General features: G+C 49.1%; 2 protein-coding genes across 2 annotated transcripts in view; both read left to right on the plus strand.

Moving 5' to 3' along the window:
* The window catches only part of LOC121346091 (urea transporter 2-like), a 24,089-nt gene extending 15,377 nt beyond the window's left edge, over positions 1-8,712 (plus strand). The window contains exons 9-11 of the mRNA XM_041423570.1: positions 28-61; positions 3,118-3,200; positions 8,286-8,712. Coding sequence (XP_041279504.1) covers positions 28-61; positions 3,118-3,200; positions 8,286-8,712 — 544 coding nt within the window. The remainder of the gene's footprint in view (positions 1-27; positions 62-3,117; positions 3,201-8,285) is intronic.
* Positions 8,713-9,607: 895 nt separating this feature from the next.
* SIGLEC15 (sialic acid binding Ig like lectin 15) lies at positions 9,608-18,415 on the plus strand. Its single transcript, XM_041423571.1, has 5 exons — positions 9,608-9,659; positions 11,531-11,914; positions 14,898-15,257; positions 16,234-16,264; positions 18,331-18,415. The coding sequence occupies exons 1-5, from the start codon at positions 9,608-9,610 to the stop codon at positions 18,413-18,415; spliced, it is 912 nt and encodes a 303-aa protein (XP_041279505.1).
* The last annotated feature ends 787 nt before the right edge of the window (positions 18,416-19,202 follow it).

The raw sequence follows: 19,202 nt of genomic DNA on the forward strand, positions 1-19,202 counted from the left end.
AGTTTTTTTTATTTCACATAATTAAAGAGAAAAAAAAAAAAAAAAAAAAAAAAAAAAAAAAAAAAAAAAAAAAAAAAAAACACCAGATTCAAGAAAGAAAGGATCCACACAGCAGTGCAACAAAAGACCAAAACATAATGGGGTTTTAAATAAGACAGCACAAGATTACACATAGCCAAAACATGAGTGATACAGCTTTGGGATTAGAGAGAGAAGGTAGAATAGTTTTGAAAGGGCAAATTCCCCTAAAAAACAAGATGAGAGATGTTTGACATGGCTTCAAGTTGTGCCAGGGGAGGTTTAGGCTGGATATTGTGAAAATTATCTCCACAGAAAGGATGGTGAGGCACCAGAACATGCTACTCAGAGCAGGGGTGGAATCTGCATCCCTGGAAGTGTTCAGCAGGCATGTGGCACTTGGAGACATGGTTGAGTGCTGAATTCAGTGCTATTTCAGGTTAAGGGCTGAACTCCATGACCAGAGTTCTTTTCCAACCTTGATGAGCCTATGATTTTATGTTGTGAACTGCAAGTCCTGCTGGGGAATAAGAGCAGAGTATCAGGAGCAGGGCAGAAAAGGAGATCTGTGCTTATCCCTGAGGGGTTTGCAGATGTGCTGAGGGGCAGTGAAGGGGGTGTCAGAAATTAGTGGCATCTAACATCTAATGTCCTGCTTCAGGCACAGGTGGAATGAGACTGAGACATCTACCCACTGAATATCAAAGACTTTTTATCAAAGAAGAGTTCATTTTTTCATATTTTGCCTTCAATGGAAATCCCAGAAGAACATTTTCCCCCTGAGTCGTACATCCTGAAAGCAGAACTTGTCTCTCATCCTCAGCACCAGCAGGTGCCAAAAGAGGAATTACACACAAGGGGTGCAAGCTGCACAGCTCCAGCCTGAACTCTGCTAAGACTTTTTGGGATGGTCCTTCACAGCAAATCAAGCCATGGTCCTTCACAGAAATCAAGCCATTTCCATTTCCCAGCGCTGGAAATCTCAGCTGTAAGCACGTCACTGCCTCCCAGGGTGGGAATTCTGCAGGGAACCCACCAGGCTTACACACACCATCTAGGCAAAACCAGTGCCACCCTTCAAGCTAGAGCACGTGGCAGGCCAGGGGATTTTGAAGCCCAAACAGCTGAGGAGGAATGTCCACAAGAATGCCATGCAGGAAAGTCACATTGTCCATACAACAATGCTTCTCCCAGAGGAGCCTGCTAACTTGTATGCTGCAGGTTTAGGTAATAAATCTAAGGAGGCAACAGAAGCCCCATTTGTGATGTGACTGATAATCATGCCAGCAATTTTTGCACATTCCTTTGTTCCATTTTCCTTCCAAAGAATGATGGCTGTGTGTAACACTTGCAGAAATACGTGATTTTAGATGAAGCTGTGAGGAAAGCAACAGAAGAAAAGCACCCAAACAGCCTGACTTAGACACGTGGGGCTGTTCCAGTGCTCCTCATGCACACATAACCAGATTTCCCACTGGTCACAGGAGGGGTAACCACAAACCAGGACTGGAGAGGACAGCTGCCTACAGGCATGTTACAAATCCATCCAAGATTTAAGTTCTCCTGGGAACTTATCCAAAAGCATTCAGAAGATAACTCAGAATTGTTTATATACTCAGGGAGAAAGGGCAAAACCCTGATTATTCAAAATAACTGAACCTGACAGACAAATGAGCGATTGTACCTCAGAGGATGTACATGTCTGCTCTTCCTCTCATTGCTAAATCATGGGCTAATCTTTCCACTGTGTGATTATCTGTAACAAAACAATGCTCTTTGTATACAAGAAATTGGCTCAGTTTCATCAACATGGGTTTAATCAGAAATTCTCTCTGTGACAAACTGGCCCAGGGTGCCCAGAGCAGCTGTGGCTGCCCCTGGATCCCTGGCAGTGTCCAAGGCCAGGCTGGATGGGGCTTGGAGCAGCTTGGGACAGTGGTACGTGTCCCTGCCCATGGCAGGGGGTGGAACAGATGAGCTTTAAAGATCCTTTCTAACCCAAACTATTTTATGATGCCATAACCTGCATTCCACTCCTTCCAAGCCTGCCTGTGGATGGCCTTAGTCACCCCCACAGAAAGAGAAACCTCCTTTCCACCTTACATGCTGGGAACTGCAACATGGACACTCCAGGGCCTCTTGTTTTTAACCCTTTGCATGCTTAAGGGCACACTACAAACACTTCAAGCTGCAGAGTGAATTTCTAACACCCCAAGGTAAGCCCAGACCCTGCCCAGTGGATTGTGGAAAGCCCAGGAAGAGCTTTCCTCCAGGGACTGCAGAGCCTGGTTAACTGCCCCGAGGTCTCTGAGGATGTCACATGAGAAGCAGAGCTTTGTGAGAAAGCGCCTGCCCTGGCTGCCAAGGAGTGCCATTAACTGCTCTCTCCATCCATCATGTCCACTCCTAACCAGCACAGTCCCTTCACCACCTGCTTCACCTGATCTCAGCTCAGTCCACCAGTGTTTTATCTGCCCTGCAGCCTGGCCAGATTTCGTTGTGCTGATGCCCTGGCTCTGTCCCACCCCACTGTGCTTTAAGGCAGTCTCTTCACAAAGGTCACCATCCATAAAGGGGGCTCAGGACTGGAGAGAAGAGGAATGACTGTATGGAAATGGCAGGCAGCAATCTCTGCTGGGACAGGACCCAGGGAATGCCTGGAGCTGTGTAGGGAGGTTTAGGTTGGATATCAGGGAAAAGTTCTTCCCCCAGAGGGTGCTGGCACTGCCCAGGCTCCCCAGGGAATGGGCACGGACCCAAGGCTGCCAGAGCTCCAGGAGGCTTTGGACAATGCTCTCAAGCACAGGGTGGGATTGCTGGGGTGTCTGTGCAGGGCTGTGAGCTGGACTCCATGATCCTGTGGGACCCTCCCAGCATAGGATATTCTATGAAATATCCTCATGCAAGGGTCCCTCCTGCCCTCAGCTCTGTGGCTCTGCTGTTCTCTGATGCTGGAGCATCACCTCTCCAAGCCCAGGCTGCACCTCTCCTCCACCCCACCTTGCCACCACACTTCCTCAGCTTCTCTCACTCTGCCACGCTGTGCCAAGCACCTTCCCTCCTCTGGGGAAGCTTCCCTTTCCAATCTTGCCTGGACAGGAACGCTGGGCTTCCAGCAAGGCCCTGCCAGGGAGCCAGCAGCAACGTGCAGGCAGGACTGTGAGCAGGGAGTACGGAGGAATGTAAATTATCTATTGTTTGCTCCAACCCGCATGAGGTGAGAGTTGATATGAACAATGCACTCCCCATAGCACCTCTCCTCCACCTTATCAGCCCCTGATCTTAATCCCAGGAGTCAATGCCATCATCCATCACTGTTAATGAGAGCGAGCTCCCCTAGGCAGGGGCCTTATCTCACTCTGTATCTCCAGAGCCACATGAGGTTATGTCAGTCTTGCAATTAAGTAAAGGTTACACTGGCCTGAAAGGGTTAGCGCCTGCTTTTTTGGGAACACTTCTGTGCTATCAGAGATCAGAGGAAGCAAAAGCAAAAAAGGCAAGTGGTCCTCAAACTGAAAGAGAGTAGGTTTAGATTAGATATTAGGAAAAAATTCTTCCCTGTGAGGGTGGTGAGGTACTGACTGACACAGTGAAGCTGCAGTCATCCCATCCCTGGAAGTGTCCAAGGCCAGGTTAGACAGGGCTTGGAGCAACCTGGCATAGGGGAAGGTGTCCCTGTCCATGGCAGAGAGGTTGAAACTACATAATCCTTAAGGTCCCTTCTAACCCAATCCACGCTATGATTCTATACATTCCTTTATATGCTACAATTCACGGGTTACTTCCATTTTTGGTACTTTCTGATCCAACAGACCTCAGTACCAACTGCATAGAAACAGCAGGTTTTGAATACTTTCAAATATTTTGCCACCTATTGCCATGAAATGTTCCATTCTCTACCAGAAATGTTTCCTGAGGTTAAGGTAAAGAGTAAACACAGGGGCAGTAACCCTGATTCTGTGATTCTGCATTTCTGTGATTTTGATCACAGTCAAAGTCATCTGCAGCCCCGCTGCCTGCATCAGTCTGAAAACCACACCCACTGAGAAAAAACAACTCTTAACAACCCCAAAGAAAGTTAAACTGAAAAAAAAGCCCACCACCAAATTGCTTTCTGGAGAACCCCTGCCACAAGGCAAAAATTACTCATTCTCTTGCAGATCACTCCATCAGGGCAAGGGAAGTTGCTGCCTTCATCTCTCTCATCTAATTCCTGTCCCAGCTAGAAAGGAGCTGATCTTGCACTGAGAGGCTCTGCCAAGAATTCAAGTCAAGGTCTCCTGTTCCAGCAGCAGTTCAGAGCACTGCTTGCTCCTCACCCACGTCATGTGCTACCTACAAAAATTATTTGTTATGGTCTCCTTAAAGGCAGAAGTACCTACAATGCCATTAAAACACTCTTGCCTCTGCCTATAACTCAGCTGCAGATTTAAGAGCAGCACAGACAATCCTGGGACAATCAGGTCAAGGCTGTCAGTGAATATTGCCTCTGGACACAGTTCCTGGGGAGGAGTGATCACTCAGCCCTGCCTCATTTATTATCTCCACAGCTTGGCTTCAGATCTGCAGCTCTCCCCCCACGCTGGCCCAGAGCAGGGGCTGTGGGAGCTGTGCCTCCCCAACCTGGTAGCTCAGCACCCAGGTCAAATCCAAGGTCTGGAATTCAGTTCAAGGGAAAATGGATGAAAACCCTCTATGCTATGCTAGAAATTACATAGCAGAACAGATTAGCAGAAGCAGTGGTATCTTCTGGACTGAACTTTATTAATTTCAAACTCAAGCTGGGCCATATTTAAGAGTAGAGGTGATCATGAGGTGCCCTTGCAAGGTGAGAAATCTGTGGATGATGCTTACAGCCTGTGGATGATGCTGAGGAGCAGTCAAAGCACTTCTGGAGCCACACAGCAACAGGTAATGCCAAGTGGAGAAATTCAGCTGAAGTTCAACAGCAAGGGGAAATGGCTAAACAGTCCAGGTTTAACCACCTAGGTTCCTAAAAAAAACAAAAACCCAGACAAAAACCAAACAAGCAAAAGCCATAAAGCCATGACAGCATTCTGGTTAAACTTTGCATTTAAATCAGTGAAAACACACAGGCTAGCAGAGCTTAGGAAGGACAAAGGACAAGAGGATAGAACATTTCTCAGAGAAGATGCCACAATAAATGCCACTCTAAAGGGCACAGGATCTCAGGCAAGGCAGGATGTGGGTGGGTGAGTGACAGCAAGAGGTGTAGAGTTATTCCGCAGAGGCACATCCTAGGGGGATACCACATTCATTACCACAGATCTCATTCTGACTGCTTTTGAATCTGTTTGGAACCTGTGAAGTGAGGCAGCAAAGCTCAGATCATGGATCAGACCCACCCCTTCACTGGCCAAAAGTGCTCTGTCAAGGGAAAGTTCAGGATGTGCTTCAGATATTGTGTGGCCTGGTGGGAAAAAACAGCCCACACTCCTTCCCAAAGGAGAGCAGCTCTCATCCCAGAGAAGGGCTATGAAATCTACAACTAGAGGAGCATAAATCTCTTAAATCACCAGCTGTGCCCATTCAGCAGGGAGAGACAGAGCACATAAATCTCCAAAGGCTCACTTTCAGCAGGAAGGGTGGGCAAGGGCCTCTGTTCTGGTGGCATTTCAAGTGCCTTTGATCAGACACATCATTTGGATTAGTCTAAAGGGGTGTGTGGTGACTCTGCCCTGCCAGCTGGCTCAGCCCCTGGCTCAGGCTAAGCCCAGCATCACACAGAGACCAGCCAGACCCTCTGTGCTTGTTTGGGTGACAGAATGGCCAGGCCAGGAGAGGACACTCAGTGCTGGTGAGCTGGCATGGGTCTGAGGAGGGCTGGCAGTCCTAAAACATTCCACAGCTGTCATGTAGCAAGCTGATACAGATGCCTCGTGAGTGAGAGGCCTCTTGGGGCTCCTGCAATGAGTGGACACATCAGCACAAAGCTGTGGTTGCTGGCTGGGCTTGGCACCAGGACCAGTCTGGAGGAGGGAGCACCAGCACTCGTGTGGCCCCAGGATCATCCCCTTAATGGCTCTGACTGCCTTGGCAGGGGCAGAGCAGAGAGCAGCACTGCACTGCCTGTCTGCAGCTGTGCCACGGTCAGGGCAGGCCACAGGCTGAGAGCAGGGGCAGAAGGGGCAGAAGGGCAGGAGTTTGGGAGATCAGAGCAGTTCATGCAGCTCAGTGGAGGTGCCTACATCCAGCTACACCAACAGCTTGGAGAGAGACACTTCCTTTGCCTTTTTCCACTGCCACGCACTGCCCATAACACGAGCTGGTTTTCATGCAGTAATTGCCCACTAGGTGCAAATTACCCAATTATACACTTAATTTGCTTTGGCTGATGCTCACCGGAGGCAGCAAGGGTTCACCAGCACCCGTGTTCCAGCTCCATCAGCCTGCCAGCACAGCTTTGGTGATGGAACAGCCCCACACTTGGAGCCATGGGATGGCAGGCAGGAGAACTCCCCAGGTCAGGAGCATTGGTGAGGGGCTGAGCAGACACACAGGCAAGAGACTGAACCTGTAGACCTTCGAGCCAGATCAGCAGGAGCTTGAGGCAGTGGTGACAGTGTTCTGCAGCAACACTCAAAGCCAGGAAACAGCATCAGTGTCACCAACAATAATGGTGCCTGCATTTTACACCCTCCATCCCTTTCTACTTTCCCTGCTCTGTGTTCACCGGTATTTTTTTTTTTCTGCCTCTTGCTTGGTGAGGATGAAGTGGACACAGAAGGAAGATGGGCAGCCCACAGCAGCTTCACAAAAAGGGGAGCATGGCTCCACTTTCTGCTGCTGACAGGGACCAGACAGAGGGAAAACCTGTCTGCCCTCCCAGCTTCACTTCCCAGGACTTCACAGAGCCAATCCCTTCAGGGAAGAGAGCCAGATGTGACAAAACACGAGGATTTGCTTTGAATGTGTGCAAGTTGGCACTCTCAGAGGACTGGGAACACACATGATGCTGAAATAATTGAAGTAGAAAACCTTGGAGCTGAAACTAAGACCTAAAGGGAGGGAGGTGGAACACCTGTGTTCTCTCTGATCACTGAATAAGTGGGTGAATTGTCAGCACAGGTGCAGCTACACAAATAACTCTTTGCTTCAGTCCTCAGTGACAAAGCTGGAACCAGGAGGGATGAGCTCTGCCGTGCTCAGCTCCAGTCACATGTTGCAATTTGGGTGCAGATCATCACCACCCAACCACAGAGCCATGGAACATTTAGGCTGAAAAGCCCTCTGATACCATCCAGTTCATCACAAAACACTGCAGGAATTTCTTAGGGAGGCAGGAAAAAATGTCACTATTTGCAGCCTTTAAATTTATTAGCACTAAAACCAGTATTTGACAAATATGGACAGCATCCTGGTTTTGGTATTGGACCAGAAGCAGGCTTCCATACTGAAATCTTACATACTATTTAAGCACAAACCAGGCAAAAAAGGTAACAGAGTCTGTGAATCATCATAGCCATGGATGATTTTTTTTACAAAATTTTTTTGGCTGATTCAAATAACTGTAAATCTTTTCAGCTATACATTACCAACTCTGTATTTTAAACACTATAATGCTTCATTCCAACAGCCGTGGTCCAAGAAGAAAATCAGTCCACAGATAAAACTCAAAGGATTTGTAGTTCTGCTCTGATTTACCAGATATTTTTCTAGGAGATGCTGCAGTAAAACATTAAAGAGGAAGAGGATCATACTGGTGTTAACTGCAGCTTTTCTTTACATGAATCATTTATGCTTCACTGTAACAAGATGTTTTCAACATGGATTTCACTTTAATCTTTTACTTCAATCCACTGAGTCCCACTGTGCCACGAGTGGTGAAAGGCTTAAAAGAGTCACACCACCAAAAACTTCACATCACAAATAGATGAAATCTAACTGCACTTAGGGGAAGAAGGGGGAGGTACACAGAAAAGGCACAAATCACAGATGTGGTAGGGATTACAGGTCTCTTACTTGCTGCTGCCACCACCCCTACCCTCAGGTTTCTCAGCTGCTGCTGGCATGAATTATGTTTAACAGCTACTAAGGACAGTTTGCAAAGCAATCAGGTCCTGATGCTCCTGCTCAAGGATGTCCTGCAGAGGGGACAGGGCAGGGGTCTAAGTGAATATTTGAAAAATTAACACCCTTGGCTGTGTGGCAACAGGTCCAAACAACCCTAAATAAGAGCTGGGTGTTCTCAGAGCCTCCTCCAAAAAGACTGGGGAAGACAGAAATCTCTCTCTTCACAAACACAGCATAGAGAAGGAAGCAAGGGATCAGGAAGCAGCGAACACACTGCGCACTACTCAAGGTCTCCTTCCCAGGAGATTTTCCTCAAGCTCCGAAGGGAACAGAGGGGCAGGAGCAGGGGTGAAGGGCCAAGGGGAGCCCTGCCATTGCTGCTGGGGTGGGCGCTGGCTCCGGGCACGGGGAAAGCAACAGCAGCGACCCAGCAGCGTCTTATCCTGGCTCCGGGAGCCCTCCAGTGGCCCTGCAGCGGGAATCACGGAAAGATTGGGATGGGAGGCGCCTGAAACATCATCCCATCCCACCCTGGGCACGGACACCTTCCGCCAGCCCAGGCTGCTGCGAGGCCTGCCCAAGCGGTCCGTGAGGCCTGGGGGTGCTCTGTCCCTGTCACCGCCCAGGAGGGAGCCCACAGCAGCACCCCGGACACGGTGAGATCATTCTGGGACACACCATGCATTCCTCCCCCTGGCCTGAAGCAAAGGCAGCGAACCTCAAGGTGAGCCCAGACAGGGAATTCACGCCCCAGGGTTGTTAAATTTAGCCGCGAGATCGCCACAAGGGAGACGGAGAGGGGAAAACACCATCAGCTCCCCACAGGCTCTGCGGATGGGCAAACAGTCAATTTGCTAAAACTAAATCCAGAAGGAAAGCAGCAAGTATTTGCACAAAGATGCTGGGCAAAAAGCTGGAATTCATCTCATTTCTCAGGAGGGAATGAGTCATCACTCATCGGGGCCCTGTGAGTGTGGACAGAGCAGGGTACCAGGGGACACCAAACCACTCATCCAGCAGTGAACCTCGGCACAAGTGCCTTCAAAAGAAAAGTGGTTTGGGTTTTTTTTCTATACCTAGGGATAGAACAACATCCAGTGAGCACAAGGGGTAGAGCACAAGAGCACAGTTGGTTTGAAGGCTCCAGGTGCAGGAGAAGGAAGGCAGGACAGTAAAGTCTTGCTTGTCACAACCTCAGGCAGATTGCGAGGATTTGCTCTAGGCTGGTGAGTGGGTAGCAAAAGCCACCCCCTCTTGCCCCATCACACACATGGCATGGATGTTTGCAGCTCCAGTCTGCAATTCCCTCCATCTAGCTGGAAAATGGTTAACACTGATTCCTTCTGGTGTAATTTTCATATGACTGACCACAGAACTATTAATACCTGAACCCAGAGCTGGTTCAGCTAAACAACTCACTCCCTCCAAGCGGAAGAAAAACCACAACTTCTCCTACCCCTGGAAAAAAACCTTTTGTCACTGCAAGGCCAGCAGCTCAGAGGTAAGGAGATGGGTCTGGCTTGCTGATGCCCCTCAGGGGAGAACGCCGAGCAGCATGAGAGAGCTCGGCCTGGTGCTGCTGTGCCTCCTCCGCCTCTCCAGGAAGGGTGAGTTCTGAGCCTGCTGCCAGCCCCTGGCTGACCCCAGCTTCTCCTCTCACCCCAGCCCGAGGGCCAGGGAGCTGCCTGCTGCCACAAACTCTGCAAGAATCGCACTCTCCACCACGTTGCTTGAGAGTATTCCTGAAATTCCAAGCGCACGTGGCAGCGCTGGGAAGACTCTGGCTTAGCAGTTGTCAGTTTGTGGGGTTTTTTTGCATTTTTCTGTTTTTCTAACTTGAGCAGGAAGTTCATCTGACTATTCCCCGGCTTTGCTGGGTGGATGCAGCATTTTCATCACTGCTCTGCTTCATATTCCTTAGGAGTTACACAGCATTTTCCAGTTCCACTGAGCACTTAAGCTCACATTACTTCAAATATCTTCTTAAATTCCATGAAACTCCATAGGATTTCCTTAACTTCACTGCCAAACAGCATTTGCCAGAGCAAGGGTAGTTGTGAGCTGGTCCCCAGCTCTTGCTGTTGTCCTCATGACCTTTCCCACTGACCACCAGCAGTAATACTGACCTGACAACTCCTTTTGGGAGTTACCTTCTGTAAGGCATGCAGGCTGTTTGCCTCTCTCTTCCTTGTGAGAGCTTCAGTTCCATTAGCAAATGGTGGCTGGATATTAACAAAAGGAACGTGAAAGACCTGCCATGCTGAGGCTTTAGAGTTAAGGGTAAATTATACAGAGAAAGTTGACAGCTCCCTCCACTCATAACTAGGCAAACTGTGTTTCCATGGAAATGGGCGGAGATGCTAACATTAAAAGCACTTATTTTTAACATTATTTTTCATCTGGAAGGCAAGGGGGGCTTATGTGCTAAAAAAAAAAAAAAAAAAAAGAAAAAAGTTCTTTCCTTAAGATTGAAAACCAAAAAAACAGAAAAGCTAATCAAAGGGGCGGCAAAGAGAAGCAAGTCATACTCAAAAGCACACAATCTACAATTCTCCTAAAGTAAAGGTTACAGTGACATGCTGCAAAATAACTAAAACAAGAGCAAGTAAGCTAGAAAGCAATAGCAATCACTGTTTTCAGTGCCAGGTCTTTGTGCTCAAAGCCCGTGAGCTTCATGAAGCTCCTGCAGTGCTGCAGCATTGTTTATTAGATTACCTGGGCTGGAAAAGGTGTTATGGGCATACACATACCAGTATTGTGTATGACAGGGCAGCATGACTCCAGATCTCAGTAATCAAAATACTGCCTTGGAGCTGACTCCATGTAAATATCTGCAGAGAGAACTGGCCCTAGGATGGCCTTTGTCCATTGTGTAACACACAATAGGTTAATACAAGCTGCACTGCCACGTAGGTGTTTGTCAAGTGCTATGGGCCACAGATACAGGAACAAAAAAACAAATCTTATCTTTGAGTCTACAGGAGTAATCCGACAGCTGAATGCCCTTATGGTGCAGCCAACAAGACCAGGGATGGGTGAAAATACTTATAGGATGCTTTTACATTTTACAGGTATTCTCAGCCACTGAGAGGCCCTGATCCAATGGAGTTTCATAAGACAGGAATGTAGGCACAGATGTGTTTCTGAAGCCACAATCTGCTGCTACAGCTGTTGATAGCAGCAGAACAGTGAGTAGATAGACATGTCTATATATTAAACTGAAAGAGGGACATTTAGATGAGGTATTAGGAAGATATTCTTGGCTGTGAGGGTGGTGAGGCCCTGGCACATGTTGCCCAAAGAAGCTGTGGCTGCCTCTGGATCCTTGGAAGTATCCAAGGCCAGGCTGGATGGGGCTTGGAGCATCCTGGGCTAGTGGAAGTTGTCCTTGCCCATGGCAGGGGGGTGGAATGAAACTAATTTTAAGGCCCCTTACAGCCAACCATTCTGCAATTCCACGATCCCTTCTTGCTTGTAGGTGTGCACTGCAATGGCTGGTCTGTCCACGTCCCGTCTGACGTCACTGGAGAGCTTGGGAAGATGGTTATCCTGCCCTGCACCTTCACACACCCCTACAAAACATTTGACCGCGCCCTCACGGCCATCTGGAGGATCAAGGAGCCCTACAACGGCACGGTGATCTTCAAGTGTGTGAGCCAGAGCAGCAGCGAGCTCTGCAGGACTGCCATCAGCCACAAGAACAAGTACAAACTGCTGGGCAACCCCCGGCACAAGGACCTGTCCATCAGGGTGGACAACCTGACCTGGAGCGACAGCGAGAGGTACTTCTGTCGGGTGGAGCTGGCCGGAGATGTCCAGGACAAGTACGAGAGCAGGAATGGGATAAAGCTGCACGTGATTGGTAAGAGGGCCTGAGAGGCCAAGGAGGCAAAGCCACCCTCGAGGGAGCTGCCACGGGGTGTGGGAAATGGCAGCAGGAGTTTACCTGAGGTGGTTTTCCAAAGGGTTGGGGTTTCATTCTCCATTATAAGAGGGAAAATTCATTGTCCTCCTCAGTCTTGGTTTTCCAAAGGGTTGGTTTTCTTTATCCATTATAACAGGGAAAATTCATTGTCCTCCTCAGTCTTGGTTTTCCGAAGGGTTGGGTTTTCTTTATCCATTGCAACAGGGAAAATTCATTGTCCTCCTCAATTTTGGTTTTCCAAAGGGTTGGTTTTCTTTATCCATTGCAACAGGGAAAATTCATTGTCCTCCTCAATTTTGGTTTTCCAAAGGGTTGGTTTTCTTTATCCATTGCAACAGGGAAAATTCATTGTCCTCCTCAATTTTGGTTTTCCAAAGGGTTGGGTTTTCTTTCTCCATTGCAACAGGGAAAATTCATTGTCCTCCTCAGTCTTGGTTTTCCAAAGGGTTGGTTTTCTTTATCCATTATAACAGGGAAAATTCACTGTCCTCCTCAATTTTGGTTTTCCGAAGGGTTGGGTTTTCTTTATCCATTGCAACAGGGAAAATTCATTGTCCTCCTCAGTCTTGGTTTTCCAAAGAGTTGGTTTTCTTTATCCATTATAACAAGGAAAATTCATTGTCCTTCTCAGTCGTCCAACAAGAGACAGTGAGCACAATGCAGGGAAGGGAATAGGAACAAAACTGGTAAGGAAATGGCGAGGCTCTGGCAGCTGGGGTGAGAGTCCACCAAAAGCTGTGCATCCCACTTTGTCCCTGCAGCACAGGATCAGGGCAGGCAGCAGAGGGAAACTGGGATTAACTAAACTGGGGTTAAAGACATCCTCTCCACAAGACCCTGAACTGGACAGCCCAGTGCTGAGCACAAGTTCACAGGTGTTAGCACTACAGGGCTGGGTGGTAGCAGGGGATTGGAAAGACAAGATAACTGCTACCTAGGTGCCATAAATCCAAAATCCTCTGGAGCATGAAACACAATCCTGGAAACCATTTTTTTTTTTTCCCCTGGAAAACCAGCTCAGAGCAACAAATGTCAAATGCTAATCCCACTTCCCAGGGCAAGCTCACAGATCAAGGGGCAGCCAGGAGACACAGGAGGCCTCAGAAGCAGACTCAGATCTTACCCAGGCCATGAGGCTGGATGATTTTGCTTTTGAGAGGGAAGCTTCTTATGCCTGCTGTGCAGTGTGGGTGTCGAGATGGGACCGAGGATGAGCTTGGCTGTTTCTTGAGAAGTTCTGCTCAGCTGAGGCTCTCCTTTAGTTGCAGCAGCTCCTGAACTCCCACACACAGCAGGCCCAGGGCAGGATGGCAGCAAGACCTGTCTCACAGGGGCTGCCTGGATTTTAACACCCGAGGAATGATAACACAAACAGCTACAGTACCCTGCTTGGAAATGGGCCCTGACACTGTGATTGGGAGGGGTTAATTAATGCATAAAAGGTTAATTTAAACACCAAAATACACAGACCCATGACACACAGATTCCTCTTGCACTACATGGACAAAGAGGACGACTTGTAGTAGGTGGTTGCAAATTCTGTTTTTGTTGTCTAGTCTGAAAAAAAAAAAGAATTTCTGCTCTTCCTCTGTGAGGACACTCATTTAGTGCCCTTTGCTTTCCATAACACCTTTTCGAACATTTCCAGGGATGAGGGTTCCACCATTTCCTTGGGCAGCCCCTTCCAATATCCAGTCACCCTTTCTGTGAAGAAATGTCTCCTAATATCCAACCTGAAAGTGACCTAGTAACTCTGGGGCTGGAAAAAAAAAAAAGTAATCAAAAATAGGCTGTGGCAAGAAGCAGATATTATCCTTATAACTAACCTGCCAAATCTGGCAAGTCTCAGACACTGAGCAAAGGGCTCACACAAACAGGTCCATCCACGTGCTCTCTGGAGGTCAGAGATCAAAGGAACAGCCACAAAATTGTGCAGAACACTGAGGGTGGCATGTCCTGGACCTGGAGATGCAGCCAAGTCCAGAAAGATCAGCAGCTGCACCTGTGCCTGCAATGGTGGGTGGCACTTCTCTGCCTCCTGCCAACGAGGAAGGGCACAGCAGCTGAAGTTGGGCAAAGTTCAGAAAAATGTGTGAGCCATTATTGGGATAAAACAAACAGAGTACACATCCTTGCATCCAGGCTCTGCTGGGTGAACCCTTTTGCCCCTCTATCCAACACAGGCTGGGTGGGAAGATCTAAAAGTGCCAAGGAAAAACAAGGAAGGAGAGGGCTGATCCCAGCATCCATAGATTACATAGTTTGTGTTGAAGGGAACTTTTAAAGCTCATCTTGTCCAACCCCCCTTCCACTAGATGATGTTGCTCCAAAGCCCGTCCAGCCTGGCTTTGGAGACTTCCAGGGATCCAGGGGCAGCCACAGCCTCTCCAGGCAGCCCTCTTTTCAAAAAAATTTCTCCTTACATCTAACATAAATCTCTACTCTTTTAGCTTCAAAACATCAACCCTTGTCCTGTCACAAAAAGTCCTGCTACAAATTTATCCCCATTTTGCTTAGAGCCCCTGGAGGCCTGGCAGGGGCTCTGAGGTGTCCCTGGAGCCTTCTCTTGTGCAGGGGAACAGCCCCAGCTGGGCCAGGCTGGCTCCAGAGCAGAGGGGCTCCAGCCCTGGCAGCATCTCCGTGCCTCCTCTGCACTGGCTGCAGCAGCTCCACGTCCTTGTGCTGCTGGAGCCAGGGCTGGGGCAGCTCTGCAGGTGGGCTCTCACCTGAGCCCAGGGCACAGGGGCAGAATCCCCCCTGCCCTGCTGCCCAGGTCCAGCTCTCACCCACCAGTATCCAACTTTACCCTGCCAGAACAACGATGAGGGTCCACCAAGACCAAATCTTCATTCCTGCTGTTTGCACCATACCTTCCTTCGCAGCCTGACCAGCTTTCCCTCCCCCGTTGCCATTCCCACAGCGGCCCCCAGGATCATTAACATCACAGTCAGCTCCAGCAGGGACCACACCTTCCAGGCTCGCTGCACGGCCGAGGGGGAGCCAGCGCCCATCCTGACCTGGACAGGACCCCCCTACAGCAACCTGAGCTCCAGCAGCAGCTCCAGCCACCGCATCACCAAGGAGCTGCGCTCCCTGACCCACGACGGGAAATACACCTGCACCGCCGTCAACAGCCACGGCAGGGCAGAGGGGGCCGTCTACTTCTACAAATTCAGAGCCTCCGACAGCTCCTCCTTCATGATCCTGATCTTCGTCCCACTGGGAATCAAGGTGGTCATTTTGCTGGCGATACTGAGCTTCACTGCTTTCTCCAGAGAAGGTCAGTGTCCTGGCTTGCCTCCATCCACTGGCAACCAGGGATGGATGTGCAGACAAATCACACAGGAGGGGACTGGGTTTGTTTGGGGGGAGGGAGTGTTGATGATTTCATTATTTTCTGCACCAGGAGAAGGACAATTCTAGCAAGAAACCTAAGAAGAGAGAGAGCTCTTGGCTGGTTGGTCACAGCCTGCCAAGAGAGGAAATTTGGAAATTTCCTTTGGAAATTGAGAGGGAGCAGGGGTTTCCCTGTGCTCAAGAAGAAATGTTAATAAACCAACAGAGGGGAAATCAGAGGAGAACCCACTGCCTACATAACCTTTTTTTATTTTTTCCCTTGAAGCAGGCTAATTACTATCTATTCCCCTGTAGCCCACAGCCAGGATCTACCTTTGCTGCATCCCACACAAGTTTAATCTCCAGGGATGGACATCCTCATTTTAAGACCATCCCTGTCAGTCCCCCAGGACCTCACTACCCAGTACTTCCCCAGCATTTGTGAAATCCCACCTTCCAGCCACACCAAGGCTGTGAGATCAGGGAGTGCCCAGCTTACAGGAGATGGGAATCAGCCCATGGACTGAGGGTTACCACATCCCAAGCAGCCAGGAGGCCGCTGGTCCCCAGCCCTCCAGTGCTGCTGAGTGGTGGCATGGGCAGGAGGGGACTGAGAATGGGATGTCACATCACTGTGACTCATCTGTAGGGACAATCTGATGTCACACTCTTGGAAGCCACCACTTGTCTTGAACAGCGGAAGTTGTCAGACCAATCAGAAATGCTTAGCTCCTTGTATTCCAGTGCCTAATTCCCAAGCACACAGAGAGGGCCACATGCCAGACATCAGGACTTCTTCTCATTCACTGGAGTGTCACAACCCCCCTCCAGTGCAGCTTCCCAGCAGCTCTAGGTCACTCCTGGCTCCCCAGCCCACTCTGACCTCATTGCTAACCCACATCATCATTTCCACTTCACAGGTCCCCCCTCTGCTCCACCCAGCCTGGCCAGGTAAGGATGTCTTGCCTTCTACTCATGTTATCCTGCAGGAGAGTGTGGATGGCCAAGGTGAGAAATGCAGCTTGTCCTTGGTCTTGGTAACAATTTTCTGACCTCAGAGCAGGCTTCTAGGAAAGGGAGAGGGTTGAGCTGATGGCCAGGTGAGCCAGTGTGAGGGAACAAGGGCTGGACACTGCTGGGAGGAGGTTCTGGCTTGGGCACAGCTGAGAGGAGACCCCAGTGGAGTGAGAAGGGACTTGGCTGCTTTTTGGAGGGACCACGGCTGCTGTACCAGCAAAGGGCTGACAGAAGTTTAGATGTGCCACAATCCCAGAGCATGGCTGGAAGGCTGCACACAGGCTGGGAAAGCTGGGGCTGTTCCCCTGCCCAAGAGAAGGCTCCAGGGACACCTCAGAGCCCCTGCCAGGGCCTCCAGGGGCTCCAGGAGAGCTGCACAGGGACTGGGGACAAGGCCTGCAGGGACAGCACACAGGCAATGGCTGCCACTGCCACAGGGCAGGCACAGATTTTGGGATCTTGGGCAGGAATTGCTGGCTGGCAGGGTGGGCAGGCCCTGGCCCAGGGTGCCCAGAGCAGCTGTGGCTGCCCCTGGATCCCTGGGAGTGCCCAAGGCCAGGCTGGATGGGGCTTGGAGCAGCCTGGGACATTCTACCCCATAGCAGGGGGTGGCACTGGATGGTCATTTAACGTCACTCCCAACCCAAACCATTCCATGGTCTTGTGATGCCACATTAAACCAACAATGGATCATCCACCCAAGGGAAAGGGATAGGGTCTGTGCTGACACTGTGAAACAGAAATCTTCCCCTCTCTCTTCACCCCAGTTTGTAATGGAGTACAAAAAGTTGCCACACTAAAGCTGATGACCTCAGCCAAGTGTGCAGGGAAGGCATGGAGAGGTAGCAAATATCCCAGCTCAGGTGTGACAGGGTCTGATTCTTGGGCTGGCATCCACACCATGTTCCCACAAACTCCTGGCGTTCCCCATGAGCCAACACAACACTGATCTTGGACACTCCTAACAGCTGGGATGGCCAAACTTCTGGAATGGGAAAAAAAAATTAAAAATTAAAACAAACATACAAACAAACAAACAAACAAACAAAAACAGCAAACAAATTCCACCAAAACCAATCCTCCTTGATCTAATGGTAAAGAAGGTCAAGGATAATTACATCTGAGGTCAAGGATAATTACAACTGCATGGGGTGACTCCCTTTCAATCTGAGTTATTTCTTTGATACTTCCTTCCTGAGTTACCCCACATCTCCTTCCCTGACCATTCCCCAGAACAACAGCCATTCCAGCAGGACAGTCAAGTGTATAGGGCACAGCTAAAGAAACAGGGAATTTAATCCTACAGTCAAATCTATAATTTCTTATTAAAAAAACACAGTTTTGCTGATTTATCAGGGTCTAAACCACATTGTACCCTTGGTTATATTTGCATAGAAATTTACAGATAGGAAGGCTTAAAGGCAACACTTACCTGAGAAGATCCTGCTCAGGAGGAGTCTCACACAGTTCACAGAATCCCTGGGTTGGAAGAGACCTTAAAGGCCATCGAGTCCAACCCAGCCCTAACACCTCAACTAAAACATGGGGCCGAGTGCCACATCCAGTCTTTTTTTAAACACATCCAGGGATGGTGACTCCACCACCTCCCTGGGCAGGCCATTCCAGAACTTTTATCACCCTTTCTGTAAATATCTTTTTCCTAATATCCAGCCTATATTTCCCTTGGCACAGCTTGGTTTGTCACAACCTCACGAGGTTCTGGGCAGGACAGTAGCACAGTGGATGGTTGCTAAAGGTGCAGGAGATTGCATGCTTTAAGATGTAAAACCTTTAAAGGTGCTAAAGGTGCAGGAGATTGCTCTGCATGCTTTAAGATGTAAAACCTTTAAAGGTGTAAAACAGCAGCTGCAGCTGAGACCCTTTAAAACCACTGTGAAGTAGAAGAGGCTCTGTCACAGATGCTTCCCCTGACATCCACTGGCAAATCCCAGAGGAGCCTGAAATGATGCCCTCACCTTTCCCACATCTCCTCCTGCCAGGCCCCAGCAGCTGGAGTGCACCTACGAGAACTGCGAGCGCGGACACAGCCGGAGCCGGCCCGCGGCAGCGCCCCGGCGCAGCTGAGGGGCCGGCGGGACCATCCCCACGGAGCTGCTTCCTTCCCCAGGGAGCACGGCACAGGGGTCTCACCAGCCTCGGGGAGGCTGGAACTCCATCACCTCCAAGGCCCCTGCCACGGGGCTGTGAGCTCCAGCCCTGCTTCTCCTCACAAGTGAGAGCAGCCTTTATGGGGGAAAGAGAAGAAAGAGTGATGGAGCTGGAAGGGCAAAACGTGGTCAGTTGTAACCTATCTGTGTTTTTAGCCCTTATCAAATATTTAAGCAAGCAGGCAATGGTATAAAATTGCCTCAGAACTTTTTGCTTTGGAATTTTTCAAACACTGCTCTGAAAAGCATTTTCACCACATCCAAGTGGGTACTGACATGATAGAAATCCTAGCTGTGGCAAAACACTACTGGGATTTCTGATGGGGCTTGTTCCTTTTTTAAAAATATTATTATTACTATTTCTAAACACTCAGAAGAGTTTATTTTAAAGGAAACCTTAACTTTAAAGAGGAGTCCAAGCAAAAAGACATCTTCCAAAAACTGGTAGAGCTGAAAGCAGGACATGAGAAGTCTAAACTAGTCTGTGTTCTAACTCTGCTTTAGCTCCCAGTGCCCAGAAACTCAGAGCTTTGTGACAAATGTTCCAATACACAAAATTGTTGGGTTGTTGCATTTTTTCTAGTTTAAAAAATATTTCTAAACCATTTCCACCTCTGTGTTACACAAAGAAGTTTCTTTAAGGTCTGACTACTCATTTCTTAAATCTCTCTCTTCTGAGATGAAGTCACTACTGCAAAATCACA

This window comes from Onychostruthus taczanowskii, unplaced genomic scaffold (assembly GCF_017590055.1).
Source record: "Onychostruthus taczanowskii isolate IOZ18803 unplaced genomic scaffold, ASM1759005v1 scaffold79, whole genome shotgun sequence".
NCBI lineage: Eukaryota > Metazoa > Chordata > Aves > Passeriformes > Passeridae > Onychostruthus > Onychostruthus taczanowskii.